The following is a 16,403-nucleotide window of genomic DNA, read 5'->3' as shown; positions in this document are numbered from 1 at the left end:
ATTTTCCACTGTCTAGCTTTGTTAACTTAGTTGATCTTGTTCTTTCTTTTCCTGCAATACCCTCTATGTATGATCTTTTATCTTTCCTTAATTATGATTAAACATTGTTTCATTGTTGTATTACCAAAAATAAGAAAATGATGCATTGCTTTCATTTTACATGTTAACCATAAATTTGGAAATTATTGGAATATTTTTATACTCCCATATAGTTATAGGGTTGTCCATCCTTCCATCTGCACTTCCATTATACAGAGGTATACCTTTCTCTTATCTGTTACTCCTCCCTTACCACTGAATGGAACTTAAGAAAACTTTCTATACTCTCAGCTGTCAAAGAGGGTCTGCAATCCTACCACAACACTTGTTACTCTCTTGGTGGTATTAATTCAATGTGAATATACTGAAAAATTCAAAAGATCTTTTGGAGTCAATCAGTTCAAGACTATTATCGGAATATAATAGCATTAAAACCTATGATTTTTCAACACTGTATACTTCTATTCCCCATACTCAGTTAAAATCCCGACTTGAAAACATTATACATTGTTGTTTTTCCAAAAAAGATGGTACACCTAGATACAAATCTATAGTTCTTGGTATAGATTCCTCATACTTCGTAAGAAATAATTTCAAATCGTCTTCCAAATATACAGAAAAAGATGTTTACAAAATGCTGGAATTTTTTATCGACAACATATTTGTTCAGTTTGGTGAACACGTTTTTCAACAAACAGTTGGCATTCCAATGGGAACAAATTGTGCTCCTCTACTTGCTGACCTTTTCCTTCACTCTTATGAGGCTGACTTTATAGCTGATCTGATCTGAAAGAAAGAATATCATATAGCTAGATCATTTAATCTCAGTTTCCGCTATATAGATGATGTATTATCTTTAAACAATCCTAATTTTTGGGATTTGATACATCGCATCTACCCCAAAGAACTTGAGATAAAGGATACTACAGACACTGTGAAGTCAGCCTCATGTCTTGTCCTATACTTAGATATTGACAGTAAAGGAAAACTATGACCAAACGTGATGACTTTTCATTCAGAATTGTCAACATTCCTTTCATCTGTTGCTACATCCCTCCAGCACCTGCGTATGGAGTGTTCATATCACAACTCATACATTATGCCAGACCTTGCCGAAACTACGCAGACTTTTTGTATCATGTTGAATTTAATCAAATAGGCTTCTGGAACAGGGTATGTTGCAACAAGATTGAAGTCATCACTACAAAAGTTTTGTGGTCGTCATCATGAACTCGTGGATCGTTACTGTGTATCCATCTGCGCCATGAAAACTGATTTGTTCAACGTGTCATAGTTTTCCTTTCTTCTTTTGTCTACCCTGGACTTGACTTTTGATGAGCAACTCGGCGGGTGTTTCTAGGAAAGCAGAGGATGCCTACCCTACACGTGCACCTGGTCCATACTCCCAGTTTTTAGTGGTGTCCCAGTTGCTCATTTGCTTTTGTTGCTTTGTATGTATGATTTTAGTTACTTTATGTTCTTTGTATGTCTGTTTTCCATGTCCGGTCTTTGTCCCTGGATTACATTATACATTCTTTTGATTACCGTTATTACCTTGGTTCCCTTCATTACTCTTTCATGGTTCATTTATTAAACATTGAAGACATGTATCCAATATTTCAGATTTTGATCGGAATGTTTTGGGTTTTTGTGGATGGAGGGTTTCCATTGCAAAATTATTTTTATTATTATAAGGTACCTATCTCTTATCCACAAGTCCTCCTACACAACTGAATGGAATTTAATGAAATTTTTCTTCTAAGATAATTGGTAAATAGGTGTATGTGATCAGATAGGACAGTGGAGGTATAAATTTAATGAACACTGCTCGCAGTCTTTATTCTAGTTTCGTTAGTATGAAAAATTTAATTTAGTTGCATTTGATTTTGCAAACTTATTTGATAAAAAATTTAACATTACTATTGTGTTTTATTGATACCACAGAAGTTGATATGACATTTAGTCCATAAAGCAAAAGCATTGATGACACCTGCTGCATGTAGAAGCTCATTTGTTGTCTTCTTTCAGGACATCCAAGATGACGTAAGAATTAAGACTGTTACAACTACTATTGTCACCTTTAAAGTTGTGGAAACCATAGAAAAGATGAGGTTTAAGTCTGGGGCTGTCAAGATATTGTCACAACATACAGTGAGATTTATGCTAGACTCATCACAGACAATTTAATGATCTTGGACCACCTCGGTGGTCTCAGGGTAGTGTGCTTGATGTTAGTGCAGGAGATTGTTGGCTTCAGTCCCTCGCTGAATCACACAAAATACTTTAAAATTGCTTGTCACTGCTTTTCCACCAAGCACCCTGTATTTAAGGGGATAATGACTGGTTGACTGATAGTCAGAATGTGTCTCAGTGGGTTGGCATGGCTATCTGTAGGCTGTTGTTCTGTGAGCTAGCACAATAAATTTCTGGCTCAGATTGTCAGACTAATACAAAGCAGGGTCTGTTCTATTGGTCAGTCATTCTTGTCATAGGAATTCAACAATAGTCAATCAATCAATTTAATGATCTGTGGTTGGCAAAATAAAACTTTTAAGACAATTCCTATCTTCATCTTAGATTTTATTTTCAGACATTGTCTAACATAAGTATAATGATTTTCTTGCTATTCAAGTCTTGTAACTTGTATTGATTCCTTTCACTTCTTAAAACATTAAACAGCTATTATCTCTTCCTCCTGAAACCAATGGGTAATAATGAGAAGGTTATCTATTTTAATGTATATTAGAGTTATGTTGAGGTTATTAAATCTTTATGACAGGAAAGGATACCAATAAAGACACATCAAAAGAGAACTGAGACTACAGAGGAATATGTTCAGTCATCTGTGTCACCCTCAAGGACAAGTAGCACACTGACCTCTGGTGATCTTGGTGACATAAGTTCTTCACTGTCAAGGTCAGGAAGTAGTGGACCAAGTTCTTTTGATGTCAATAGAATGGGATCTGAAATTCCTGTTACACAGTCATCAGATTCAGGTGGTATATACTTCTGTTCAATTTCTATAAAGCTCCATGTGAAAAGCATTGAATTTAAATGTGAAATTTTCATGAAGTTTTTTAAAAATCCTAAAGTTTCCCTTTTCTGTGTGGTACTCACCTAGGCCAACGTAACAAAATTCCTAGATTCTTATCCCTGCCCAAATTTCACGCCTGCCCCCAATTTTTTTTTTATTTAAAAATGTGTTTTGAAAATCCTGACTCAAATTTCCTGAAATGTTTTGTTTCTTGTCTGGAACAGGTTTTTTAATAATCATAATTCATTAACTTTTGGTTTGAAAAAAAAAAGATCTTTGAAAATTGTTCCAAATGGATAAAAAAAAAACAGATACAGGTGTAGCATTAGAGACAAATATTCTTTGATAAAGCTGTTTCAAGACTTTTGTGTAGGTGAATTTGATCACCAAGTGCCCATAGATGATGATCACAACAATTTAATTTTCGAGTGACAGTAACTGTAGAAAATCCAAAGATTGAGAGGTAGAAAAATAAAAAATAAATTTGTCCCTCACCTCAGTGTATGAAAATCTAGGAATTTTGTTATTGTTGCCTAAGCTTGAATGCCAAGGAATGACATCTAGTGATTTTTAATTCAGTGAATCAAAAATCAAGACCAACATTACAAAAGAAAGATGATACAAAAATTTGGTTTGTGCCTCATAACTATAGTTCTCTGATGGATTTAAATAAAACTAATATAAGTGGAAGGAGGTTTATATGTGAAATAAATACCTTCTGATATTGAAGTCAGTAGGACAACGGTGAACATAGCTAATTACTAAAAATATAATTTGAGGTTAATAAATGGGAGACCTTGACTACTTCTCATGTGAGCATTGTATTTATTGAATCATGATCATAATGTTAATTAGATTGTCACATATGATTTTATAAGGTCACAGAAGGTCATTAGACCCAGTGATACCTAGTCCTAAAGATCAAACATATTCACCATTAGAGGTTTCAAGTATTCATAAAGATACAGATCTTCGCTTTAGTTCTGAGAACCTATTCACCAGTCCAGATACATCAAAAGAGGAAGTCAGAAGAAGGGAGAGTACTGAGGGTAGGAAGGATTGGGGAGAGCGGCTAAGTTCTGATCACATTACACCTGACAAACATAAAGAGAATGACATGAGGGCACAAGAGAGTATGTCTGATGGTATTACATGTGCACAAAGAAAGGTGGTTACACCAGGTAATACTTGTATATCTATGATACTTCATTTAGAACTATCCTTAATTTATATTTCATTAACTGAAAAGTTAAAACTCAGTTGTGAAGAAAATGATCATAATTACTTTTTAAAAATATTTTACCCATCAGCATTACAGAGAGAACTCTATGCAAAGGTGATGTGTGCTGATTCTGTAGGCTGATTTTTTATACTTCTTTAATATTAGTTCAGAGAAGTGGTGAAGAATCTGATCCAGTTTTTTCCCTACCTAAACCTACCACAACAGAATCCAGTGGAGAAGATAAAGTCAGGTTAGTAACACAACTAATGTCTGTTAACATGGTATGTGTCCTCAATACCATATATATCTGTGGTACAACAGTTCCTATCAATACCATATATACCTGTGGTACAACAGTTCCTATCAATACCATATATACCTGTGGTACAACAGTTCCTATCAATACCATATATACCTGTGGTACAACAGTTCCTATCATGTAAGTCATTTATAACATTATTATGTCTTTGTTTTAATACTATTAATGATAGGTTTAAGAATGCAAAATACATCTTTTGTATTTTGTAAGCCATTCTTTGTCATAGTTGGCCATTGCTATTTCCTTCACATGTGTGGATTTTTGTTGCAGTTGTCACGTGACATGGTAAAACATGGTAACACATCAAAGACAAGTTGTTTTCATAGGACAATAAAAGATGAAAGTATCCTGTATGACCCATCTAATGCTTAGTAAGCAAATATTATGCAGAAATCAATTTATTTCTGTGATTGCCTGATGAAACAGTGGCTTGTTTTTTATTGCCTTGTGATAAAACTCAAATTAAAGTTCTGACTAACTAGAATATCCCAGAAATGTCCGATTTACTTCATTGGTAAACAGTAAGTCCTACTTTTATACCCAGCACAAACTTTTGTGTGATACATGTATATGGGAATCACCCCCTGTCTGTCTTGTTGTCTGTCCTCATTTCTTGTAAGCTCCTCCTAAACTGCACATCGGTTTTTGATGAAATTTTAGTAGAAAGTTTGGTATCATGTAGATGTGCATGATAAATATAATTACTGTATAGCACTCCATCAGGAGATTATCAATCTACATGCTAAAACATGTAAGCGCCTAACTAATCTTAGCAGCACAAAGGATTTTGATGGCATTTTGAAGGAATTTGGTTGAACATTATATTTAGATGTGCATAAAGGTATATGACTCCAAAGGAAGAAAACTGGACTTCAGGGTTTCACAATGAACTCCATATGAAGCAGGGGTATTTTCTTTTTTAGCTTGCTCATGTTATCTCCTGTTAATATTATTCTTTTATTTCAGTCCTCAGATTCCTTACCAAGATCAAGCTGTATCTACCACTAAACCAGATACTAAGACAGACAACTTACGAGAAAGAGTTGTTGGTAAGCATCTAACGTAAAAGAATCTTAAAGACAAATAGATCAGGAAAATATCCATGAGACAACAAATCAAGTAGATCAACAAGAGGTCACACTATCTAGCCATAAACAGAAAAAAAGACCCAAACTAAACAGCATATTCTAATTTACCTCTAACTAAATGTCAACCGGATCAGTCAAAACTTAGCTTTTGTAAGGATTTATTGTCCCCTGGTGCAACAAGCTAAAGGGACTTTGAAATATTTGAGTCCTTCCATGTGACTGTCAAACCTAGTAAGTGATCTAAACATACATTTCCCCGAAAATTTAGGAAGGTTACTACCATGAATTTCTTGTAAAATGACCGGCTAATATGAAGAAATATCTCTTGGAAATTGATTTTTTTCTATATTTACATTGTAAGCAAATTAAGGTCTCTATTTTTCTATTGATTTGGATAAAATACATGCCAAAATATTACTGCACAAGTCTGAAAATGAATAATGACAAGCTAGTATTGATGGAATTGTCTCCCTTTGAAATATAAGTTTCTTCAATATTTATTTTTTAAACACTATGATGCCTACATTTTGTTAATGGATTTGGATAAAATTCATTCTAAAAGTTACAATAATGAATCTCTTTGTCAAGTTCAGGCAGGGACATGGAATACTTTTTCATTTTTTACTCCATTGGCTGGCATATTGTTTTACCTCTGTTTGTCCAATGCTTTCCATTACCTGTAGCAAGTTAAATTTAGTCCAGGGAGAGCTATATTTAACAATGTATGTTTAATTTTGTTTTGGGTAAGTTAAGGTTGAGGATAAACTTTCCTGTTTATGGCGAAAAATTCTGAAATTCCAATACACTGCTGTCCTTCCCATTTATGGATGCCTATTTTTCTGGGTAAATCCTACTGTTTAATTAAATACTCATAAGATTTTTTTTGCATTATGTTTGTACATGTATTGCAAATGACTACAGTATTAGCTTTGGATCTTTATCAATATTTATTGCTACTGGGTAGGTGTAACATGTCTATAACCACTGAACATGGTGTGTAAGAGGTTGTGTGTAGCACCCATAGCTATCTCAATGAATTAGGAATTGATAAGTGTTAAGGTGTAGTAAAAAGCATAGTCAGTTCAACAGATTAGAAATGCTGTATGTGTGAAGTATTTGCTAATGGACATTATATTTCAATCAATCAATACAGTTAAACCTTTCTATAGTGACCTTTCAAGGGCCATTGATGAAAAGGTCACTATAGGCAGGGGGTCTTTATACAAAGGTAATCAAGGTTTTCAAAACAAAATATATTTCCTTGTGTAGAGTATTGAAAATTACATATATAATATTTCTGATATGCTGTTATATTTGTTATATTTTTCCATATCCTTTCTTTTACTATTACCTGTTTATGATGTATTTTTAAGTACTACAATGCATGAATAAGCAATTTTATTATTAAAAAATGAATATTACCAACCAAATTTACATTAATTCACATAAAATACAATTTTTATATTAATACATGTATATACATGTATCTTCATATGAAATTCTCTGGTTACCATGAAAATGTCTTTTAAAGCTGCATTAGCTGTCATTTTTGTAAATTTTTGTTTCTGTTGAAATATGCCTTAACTTTGAATTATTTCTACTAAATTGTACTTTTCCTTTATAATTTCATTTGATATCCACAAATAAAATGCATTAAATATATGAAATAGGTGTCTATATAAAATCGACCTAGATAAATTTGTTTGCATGTGACTTCTGATGACCTCAATCCGTGCATATGCTGTAACGGGTCGCTTCTTTAATAACAAATCTGATTGCAAAGTGAAAGTGGTTATTCAACAGCAAGGAAGACAGACGGACTCAAGCTGTTAAAGAAAAAAAGTTTGATTGTAACCCAAGGATCCTTTTGAAATTTACGTATTGTGATATAATGTGGCACAAATATGGTCATTATCTATTTGAAAACTAATAAAAAAATAGATGAAATGAAATGTAAACAAGACACGTGCTTACCTGTGTATCCATTATTGTTATTTTTTACCGAGGTCAAAGTATTTTTAACCCAGGTGAATATCCTGTCAGCAATCTTTGGTAGTAATGGCGAAAAATAATAAGATCTGAGCTGTCGATCTTCTCTGATTAAAAAACATTGTTTTTACAATATTCTGTAGATATTATTGACATTTATTGCTTCAATTGCATTACTACAAACTTATTTCATTGAATAAGCAAAATTCAGTAGAATCAAAACTGAACAAATTAAGCAGCTAATGCAGCTTTAATTAGATTAAAAATGGGAAATGGATTTTTTTTCTGTTAAATGCTTTTTCAAAAGAATTTATCACGTCATATGTTTTATCACAAATTTTGAAAAATAAATTATAAAAGTTTGATTTTGTTTTTAGCTCACTTGGCCAAAGGCCATGTGAGCTTTTGCCATCACTTGGCGTCCGTCGTCCGTTCGTCCGTCGGTCGTCCGTCCGTCGTCTGTCCGTAAACTTTTACATTTCAATCTTCTTCTCTGAAACCACAGGGCCAAATAAAACCAAACTTGACACAAATGTTCACTGGTATGAGGGGATGAAAGTTTGTGATTTTGGTGCCGATCGGAAATTCAAGATGGCCGCCACCGAGGATCTTAGTTTAACATTGGACCCTATGGGAGAAACATGTAAAAATCTTCTTCTCGGAAACCACATGACCAAATTAAACAAAACTTGACACAAATGTTCACTGATATGAGCGAATGAAAGTTTGTGATTTTGGTGCCAATCGGAAATTCAAAATGGCCGCCACCGAGGATCTTAGTTTAACATTGGACCCTATGGGAAAAACATGTAAACATCTTCTTCTCGGAAACCACTTGACCAAATTAAACAAAACTTGACACTATTAAATGTTCACTGATATGAGGGGATGAAAGTTTGTGATTTTGGTGGCGATCAGAAATTCAAGATGGCCGCCACCGAGGATCTTAGTTTAACATTGGACCCTATGGGGAAAACATGTAAAAATCTTCTTCTCGGAAACCGCTTGACCAAATTAAACAAAACTTGACACAAATGTTCACTTTTATGAAGGGATGTAAGTTTGTGATTTTGGTGCCAATCGGAAATTCAAAATGGCCGCCACTGAGGATCTTACTTTAACATTGGACCCTATGAGAAAAACATGTAAAAATCTTTTTCTCGGAAACCGCTTGACCAAATTAAACAAAACTTGACACAAATGTTCACTTTTATGAAGGGATGTAAGTTTGTGATTTTGGTGCCAATCGGAAATTCAAAATGGCCGCCACTGAGGATCTTACTTTAACATTGGACCCTATGAGAAAAACATGTAAAAATCTTTTTCTCGGAAACCGCTTGACCAAATGAAACAAAACTGGAAACAAATGATCGTTGGCATGAGGAGATGAAAGCTTGTGATTCTTTTGCCATTTCAAAATGGCTGCCACGGTGGATCTTAACTTAACCAAAGTTTCCGCTCGAGAAAATATACATCTAGAGGTCGCCACATGATCTTCAACAAGTGGGAAATTTCCTCCATGTAGCAAGCTCTAAATTGCCCCAATAAAAACAAAGTGGATAAATCAGTGAACACAATACTGAGGAGGGGCTGGAGGGGGTCTGATCCCGGAATCCCGACTTTATTTTTACTAAATCCCGAAATCCCGAACAACAAAGGAACTTAAAAACTGCTAAAATCCCGATTCCCGGTGGATTTATTTCCCGAAATCCCGGGCTTAATTCTCAGAAATCCCGAAATCCTGAGCTTAAAAACCTCTGATCCCAGCATCCTGAAAAAGGTCCGGCCCTTCCTCAATACTATATCAGTTTATCATTTATGGTAAGAAACTAAAATGTTTTAAAAAAAGACAACTACATGCCAGTGACTATATTTCCTGCCTTGGGACAGGCGCAAACAATATGCAGCGGGGTTAAACTAGTTTTGTTGGATCCAAACCCTCCCCCTCTATACGGTCAAAGGCTAAAATAAATACAAAGTTAGACACACAGTAAAAATCAACCTGAAATACATCCAATTCATTTAGAAAAGTACCTCAACAATTATTAACAATAACATAGAAGACAAACAAATGAGGTATAAACAATGAATGCTCGCAGTTACTGAAAGCAAGCTCAGGACACAAATAAGGATGACAAATCTTCAAGCCTCCCAACACAAAAAATATCAGTTACAAAACTTCCAAAGGATTTAGAACTGCAACATCATAGACTATGTTGGTCTAGCAAGAAGTTGTGCAATGACTAAAATGCTAAAATATGAATGATTAAGTTATAATGTAATGATCTAATAAGAGTATCAATATTTTTTCCTACAAAGACAAGATTTAATGATCTGACAACAATGTCGAATTTATATCCTTTATGAATCAGTCTATTTAAATAATTCTTAAGATTTGATGGACATTGTTTGCATTTATGTGCCTTGTAAACTATATTTCCATACAAAACTGGATGTGAAATGCCTAGTTTAATAAGATTAGTTTTTTAGCAAAGTAATCATGTTGGAGGCTAAGAAACGCTGTGTTTTGCAGAAATTTCATGGATTCCGCAAAACAATGGCAATTTCTGCATTTTTAAAGGCCTGGTTCCGGATTTTAGTATGTTGGGGTTGCAAACTATGCATTATGTCCCCTTTCCAACCTGTCCCATGCAATAATTCCTGTTTACCAATGCTTTAAATTGCAAGAAAATCTTCATCTAAGGAAAATTCCTTGTAAATTTACGCAAAATTATATGAAATATTTAGCAAGTAATTAAACCAGGTGAGCGATACAGGCTCACGTGAGCCTCTGGTTAATAAAAAGTTATCACATCAGAAAATTTATCAAAGAAAAATAATATACAAAATAATCATCAAGCTGTTCAGATGTTAAACATTCACTGAAAAATCTTAATGTATTTATTGTCCCCCGCAACGAGGGGATATGGAAATGTGTGGTGTCCGTCCGCGTTTTCTGCGCTTTTTTTTTGTAATGCTCTGACCAAATAAGTTTGTTTTTGCTATGTAGCCTTATTTTGAAGAGTTACTGATTAAGTTCGACTTTAGTTACAGTTGAATGATTTTTACGGAAGTTATGGACCTTGGACTTAGAAAATTTCAGTGAATTTACAGTTTTATGCACTTTTTTTTGTAGTGCTTTTACCAATTGATTTTATATTTTGTATGTAGTCTTTCTATGAGAAATTACAGCTTAAGTTGGACTTTTTTTTTATTTTCAACTCAATTTTTTGATTGGTTAATCTGAATGTCATTCACCAATCATAAAAAAAGTGCAGGATAAACAAGATTTGTTTAATCTTGTTTAGAACTAGATCAAAGAAATGCTAGCTTCTGTTATTGTCTGAGCACTGAGAAAGTCGCTCTATACCGTGTTTTGCATTTGGGGGGAATGGTTTTTGATGGTCATTAGTCGTGTTTTACAGGTTGACTCTATATAGTGGTAAAATGTATTTCTTGGGAAAGATAAAAAAGGTCCCTATAGTCAGGAGGTCGTTCTAGGGAGAGGGTTTTGCTAGTACATGTACAGGCTTTATTTTAAATCACAATAAACAGATTTTTTTCCACAGGTGCTAGAGTAATGGCTAAATGGAAGGATACCCATTTTTATCCTGGTGTCATCGAAGATGATATTGGCAAATCTAGGTAATTTGATAATTGTAACTTAGAATTTGATTACTTATAAGATTATAAACACAATCATTAATTTATGATAGTTATGATTGAACACCATAATCACATAAGTAAAAAGTGAAACTCACTGGTTCATGGAGACTGGGCAGGAAAGGTAAACAAATATAGTATTCTATATAGTAAAATACTGAAATCTAGTTTACTTAAAAATCGATATCAGATTTAACAATTTGTTTTCATTAAATTCTTTTCAGTAAGGGTAAAAGTCAGTTGTCTGTTATATAGACTTAAAGCATGAGGGTACATAAGGCTCTGTAGCGCCTAATAGAAGAAATAAAATTATCTCCCTTTAATAAACTCAAAATTGTTCCATTTTTTAGATTAAAACAGTTTATTTCATCTTTGTTTTTAACATAATCGAAAGAGAAAATTTTATATGCATGTTCTATCAGTATATATTGAATAAAGTAAAAATCAATTACACCTTAGTGTTATGTTTTATGCTATCTGTTAGATATATATAGTAAAAAGATAACCTGGTCATAGAAGCATACAAGTTCTGTTTAGTGTTGATCTGTTGTGTGGGTGTTTTTTTTTAATGTAAGATGAATGGACTTGCAATGTTTTATGTAGCGCTTTTTGTCTGCACATGAATTTGTGCAGTTGCTCACTTAGCCCTGTAAAGAATGTCTGCATTTATACCTTACTTCTACATTTTATAAAGTTTTGGACAATTAACCATTTTTGTCTCCCCTTCTGTAAAATAACGTTTTCCTTTAATCGAACATGTATAAAATTCAGTGATCATCGACTCAGAGTATGTTCAGCTGAAAAAGAATCAACAGAGATGGGGCGAATCATGTGTTACCATTTCTTCCCCAACTACATAATAACACTGCATGAGTGACTATATATATCTTCATAACCAGTTAAAAGTTACTAATGTTTGTCGTGCTAAAGTACAGACAGACAATGTGTTAGAAGTTTTCTGAGTACAATAGCTGAAACATAATAAACATGTATTAATTTTTGTGTAATCAACAATTCCTGCGAAGTTTTAAAATATGTAAATGAGAAAAATAGAAATGAAACTTTTTCATTAGAATTTATGATTACGAATAATAGTAATTAATGTGGGAAAGTCTGAAATAAAAGCATCTATATAGGTATTAAACCTCCCACTATCGGTTGCTTTCGGCTGTAGCCTGTCGACATTTCATCATACATTCTATAATCTCCAACAGTCTTGTCTGTCTTCTGGTGGGAGCTTAAATCCAGCTCCTTTCGAAATTTTCTTTAATAATCAGTCATAGTAATGGGGATGGAACTGGAAAGTGAAGTAGCCCAGAAGTTACAAACTTCAATTTTGGATAAAAATAACAGGGGTCTCCTTTTGTAGTTAATGAAGATTAACATCAATGCAAAACGTATCACCGCTGAAATGCATGAAAGCTTGGCAAGTCATTAAATTCATGTACGAAAACTAATTTCAATAAATTTCATGTGGATATTCATACCACTAAACCTCAGACCATGCTTATTTAACCTGACAACTTACATGTATAATGCGTTGTTGCACCCCATGAAATCCACCACCCTGGACGCAGCAGTTTTTGTTTTTTTTTTACCAATATTTACTAAGTGTTGGAGACATTGATTGAATTCAAACGTAACACAGGATGCAGCTGACTGAAATAAAAACAATTTTGTTCACATGAAATATAGACGCTAAAAATTGCATTAAATATTCGAAAAGATGACGAAAAGCAGAGCATTAAATATTCGAAAAGAGGACAAAAAAGCTTAACTGCAGACAACAATTAGCACGACAGGACCACTTGGCACAAATTTTATATTAGACCTGTCAGAACAAATACTAAAACTACATGTAGGCTATTAAGCACAGATAATTACACATGAACGTAAAGAAGTTACATGTGCATCCATGCTCCTCCTGAGCAGTGCATTAAAGTACTTCCTCGGGTAACAGTTTAGATATATACAGGTATTTTAAGTGTTTACATGTTTTTTGGCGTATGTGTAGGTGTACACTAAATACGAAAGAAATGTTGGATAATTTACTTTATATACAAGAAACTTAAGCAACAAGATTATATACACACAGAATTGGGTACAATTGACCTGCATTTTGCATATATTAACTTTGCTATATCGAATACATGTGAGGACATGTTTGATATGTGCATATTGTAAATGTATAGGTATTGAAGATTTTTCCCGGATAAAGAAAGCAGTGTTGAAAGAACTTTGTTATATAGAACTGTACTTAATCATTGTAATAGATAAATACCCTGGATTTTTTTACTGGCAAACAAAGCAAACTGCTTTTAATTTTTCTATTTTCAAAATAAAAACAGGAGTAAAAAGCTTTATTTGTGCTTGGTATTATAACAGTGTTTCCAACTTTGCCGGATCGCATAAGTGAATGACATTTATTACAAACAAAATTATCTTTAGACAGCGTGCTAATAGTTTCTACACACTAATGCATATACAAGCTTATTTAAAGCCTCTCATGTTTGTACTATGTTCCACGTAAAAGTAAATCATAATGTAGAACAATCTTTTATCGAAGAGATTAATACGGATATTAGAACAAACAAATATTGAAAATTATGAAATTCAAATATTAAATCCATAGAAAAATCCCACGTAAAGGACAGGAACATGGTTTAAAGTAAGTGCATTCGTGTACATGCATGCATGTTCATAGCAGTGGCTATATCAAAACAGACTTTGATATATCTTCTCCACTTGTTACAGTGTAATTAGGGTGTATATCACACATGTGGTCAGGTGCTTAATCATGTGACAATTAGCTGGGTCACATGATACATGTACAGGTAAATTATGACTTAGTCATTTTTGGAGCAATTTTAAGCATGATTTTTGAAGGTTTTTTGTTAGATGCACATGGAGATCCAGCGTTAACCAAAAAAATCTTTTTTCCTGCAGAAAGAATTCATGAATGCACACTTTCAGTTTCAATCTTTTTTTGGTTAACGCTGGATCTCACTATAAATTAAGTGGCAGAAGAGTAAAAGAATACTATTTTATTCATAGAATAGCCATCCTGGCGGTTTTTGTGCATTCGTTTCTGAATTGTTACTTTTAAAATCACAAACTTAATACATAAAATTGAAAATTTACAAAATGAATTATATTATTATTTAGTTTTCTTTGGAATTGATATTTTTTTACCAATTGTTTCAGTAGGCAGAACAAGGCCTTATGGGTCCTCATCCTTTGTCAATGTTAACATTATATTACTAAGTGCGATTGGTATTTTAGGTTTAAAGTTAGGTTTGACGATGGTGACATAATGGTTGTAAAAGGTCATGATGTTCTGCTGATAGATAAGTTACCAATAGGCCAGACTGTTATGGTTCTGTTTAAAGATGGATACTTTTATCCTGGAATCATCACAGGTGAAAGTAAAAGAGGGGAGGTAATCCAGTATTCTGTAGATCAGGATAATGGAGTAGCTGGGAGGTAAGTATCACATGTTGTCTCTGTTATGGGTAATCAACCCTATGGAGGCCATATTATTCAGTGAGTAATATTTCAGTTGATCAAAGGATATAATGATTTTCAATGTCCTATGTTATTTAGATAACATTTAATATAGCAAGGGAATGTTATGCTTTATATTCCTCTTACTGTATACACCCCAGAATACATAGCTTCTTAATTCTATTGTAGGAATCTGGTCAATATATTTTGTCAAACTGAAAATTAGTTTAATATAAGTTTTACAGAATAAATATATATTTTCTATCACTACTTGAAGAAAAAAATATTTTTTTGTAATTAGTTTATCAAGATGTAGTTTTATTAGGTATAGATACAGTCAGGTTATTCTGAGTGAAGATCAAGCTTCCTGTCTGATAGCTGATATGCAGTGCCAGCTGACTCAACCTACTGAGGAAACAGAGGATGCTATTGTCAAAAATGCTGATGTCAGTTTAGGTAAAAAAAGTTGTCTTTTTGTAGTGTCAATCAAATAATGTAATATTGTCAATAATAACAATAATGTAACGAAAAAAGAATGGAAAAGAAGCTTATACCTTGATTTGCCAAGATTTTGAGATGGTTTGAAACTGAAGTGAACCCTTAAAAAAACAGAAACTGGTCTGAATCAGTGAACTATAGAATATAGTTTTAGCTTGTGTAAACTAAAAAAAACTTTTTAATGAATTTATCCTTTATTCTGAAAGGGTTCAGTTTAAAGAGATTTCACTGTAATTCTCACAATGATGCTCTTTCCAGAAAACCTGATAGTTGGTAAACGGAGAAAGGAAAGCAGGTATGAACAATTAAATACATCTACAGATGAGAGAGTAGCAAGTCCAAGCAGTTCAAGAATGGGCAGAAAACTAGATGAAGCAGCAGGAACCTCTGGTAGCAACAAACGAGGGCATAAGACTGAACAGATTGATGAAGCTGGTCCCAGTAAAAGAGGGAAGAGTTCATTTTCTCCTACCCCAGTAAAGAGAGCAACAGGACCTGCTACCAGCACACCTAGGGTTGCTAAACGTAGGAAAATATCTGATGGTATGTTTACTGATAAACATTGAAGTTCAAAAATGATGCTTTTTAGATCATCAGGAATGTTTTGTTTGATTGAGATTTTGGTGTTTAGATTTACAAGTGAAATCAAGGTTACAAATTGTTCAAAATAACATCAAAAACTCATCACCAACAGGAAAAAAAATGAAAAAGTGAAATCAAGAGAAAAAAAAATAGTTAACACCATACCAAAGCTGAATATAAAACAGAAAGAAAACTGAAAGTAAATAAGTAACCTTGATTCCATTATGATGGTATGACAAAAGAATTGATTTTATTTTTATACTGTTGATACTAAATTAGGAATACAATTTTATTTCAAACCATTAATATTTACTAATGAAGAGTCTCCTCATTACTTGCATTTTATTGGTAGTTTTAAATATTCATACTGGTAATTTGTATATTGGTGATGTTTACATGAAATTGATTACTCCAAATGAAGTATTTTCATGCTGTGCTTATTTTTCCCTCTTTAAGCAGTAGAAA

General features: G+C 33.3%; 1 protein-coding gene across 1 annotated transcript in view; it reads left to right on the top strand.

Annotated features, from left to right (window-relative positions):
- The window catches only part of LOC148623011 (uncharacterized), a 50,259-nt gene that overhangs the window by 22,903 nt on the left and 10,953 nt on the right, over positions 1-16,403 (top strand). The window contains 9 exon segments of the mRNA XM_088574156.1: positions 2,068-2,190; positions 2,819-3,038; positions 3,952-4,254; positions 4,461-4,545; positions 5,581-5,663; positions 11,261-11,336; positions 14,637-14,837; positions 15,184-15,314; positions 15,615-15,899. Of these exon segments, the coding sequence (XP_088430282.1) occupies positions 2,068-2,190; positions 2,819-3,038; positions 3,952-4,254; positions 4,461-4,545; positions 5,581-5,663; positions 11,261-11,336; positions 14,637-14,837; positions 15,184-15,314; positions 15,615-15,899 (1,507 nt within the window).

The sequence above is a fragment of the Perna viridis genome, chromosome 3 (genome assembly GCF_037379345.1).
Source record: "Perna viridis isolate PV_CMFRI_1.1 ecotype Kerala chromosome 3, ASM3737934v1, whole genome shotgun sequence".
In the NCBI taxonomy this organism is placed as follows: domain Eukaryota; kingdom Metazoa; phylum Mollusca; class Bivalvia; order Mytilida; family Mytilidae; genus Perna; species Perna viridis.
The sequence above is the reverse complement of the archived record's forward strand: the minus strand, read 5'-3'. Positions and strand labels throughout refer to the sequence as shown.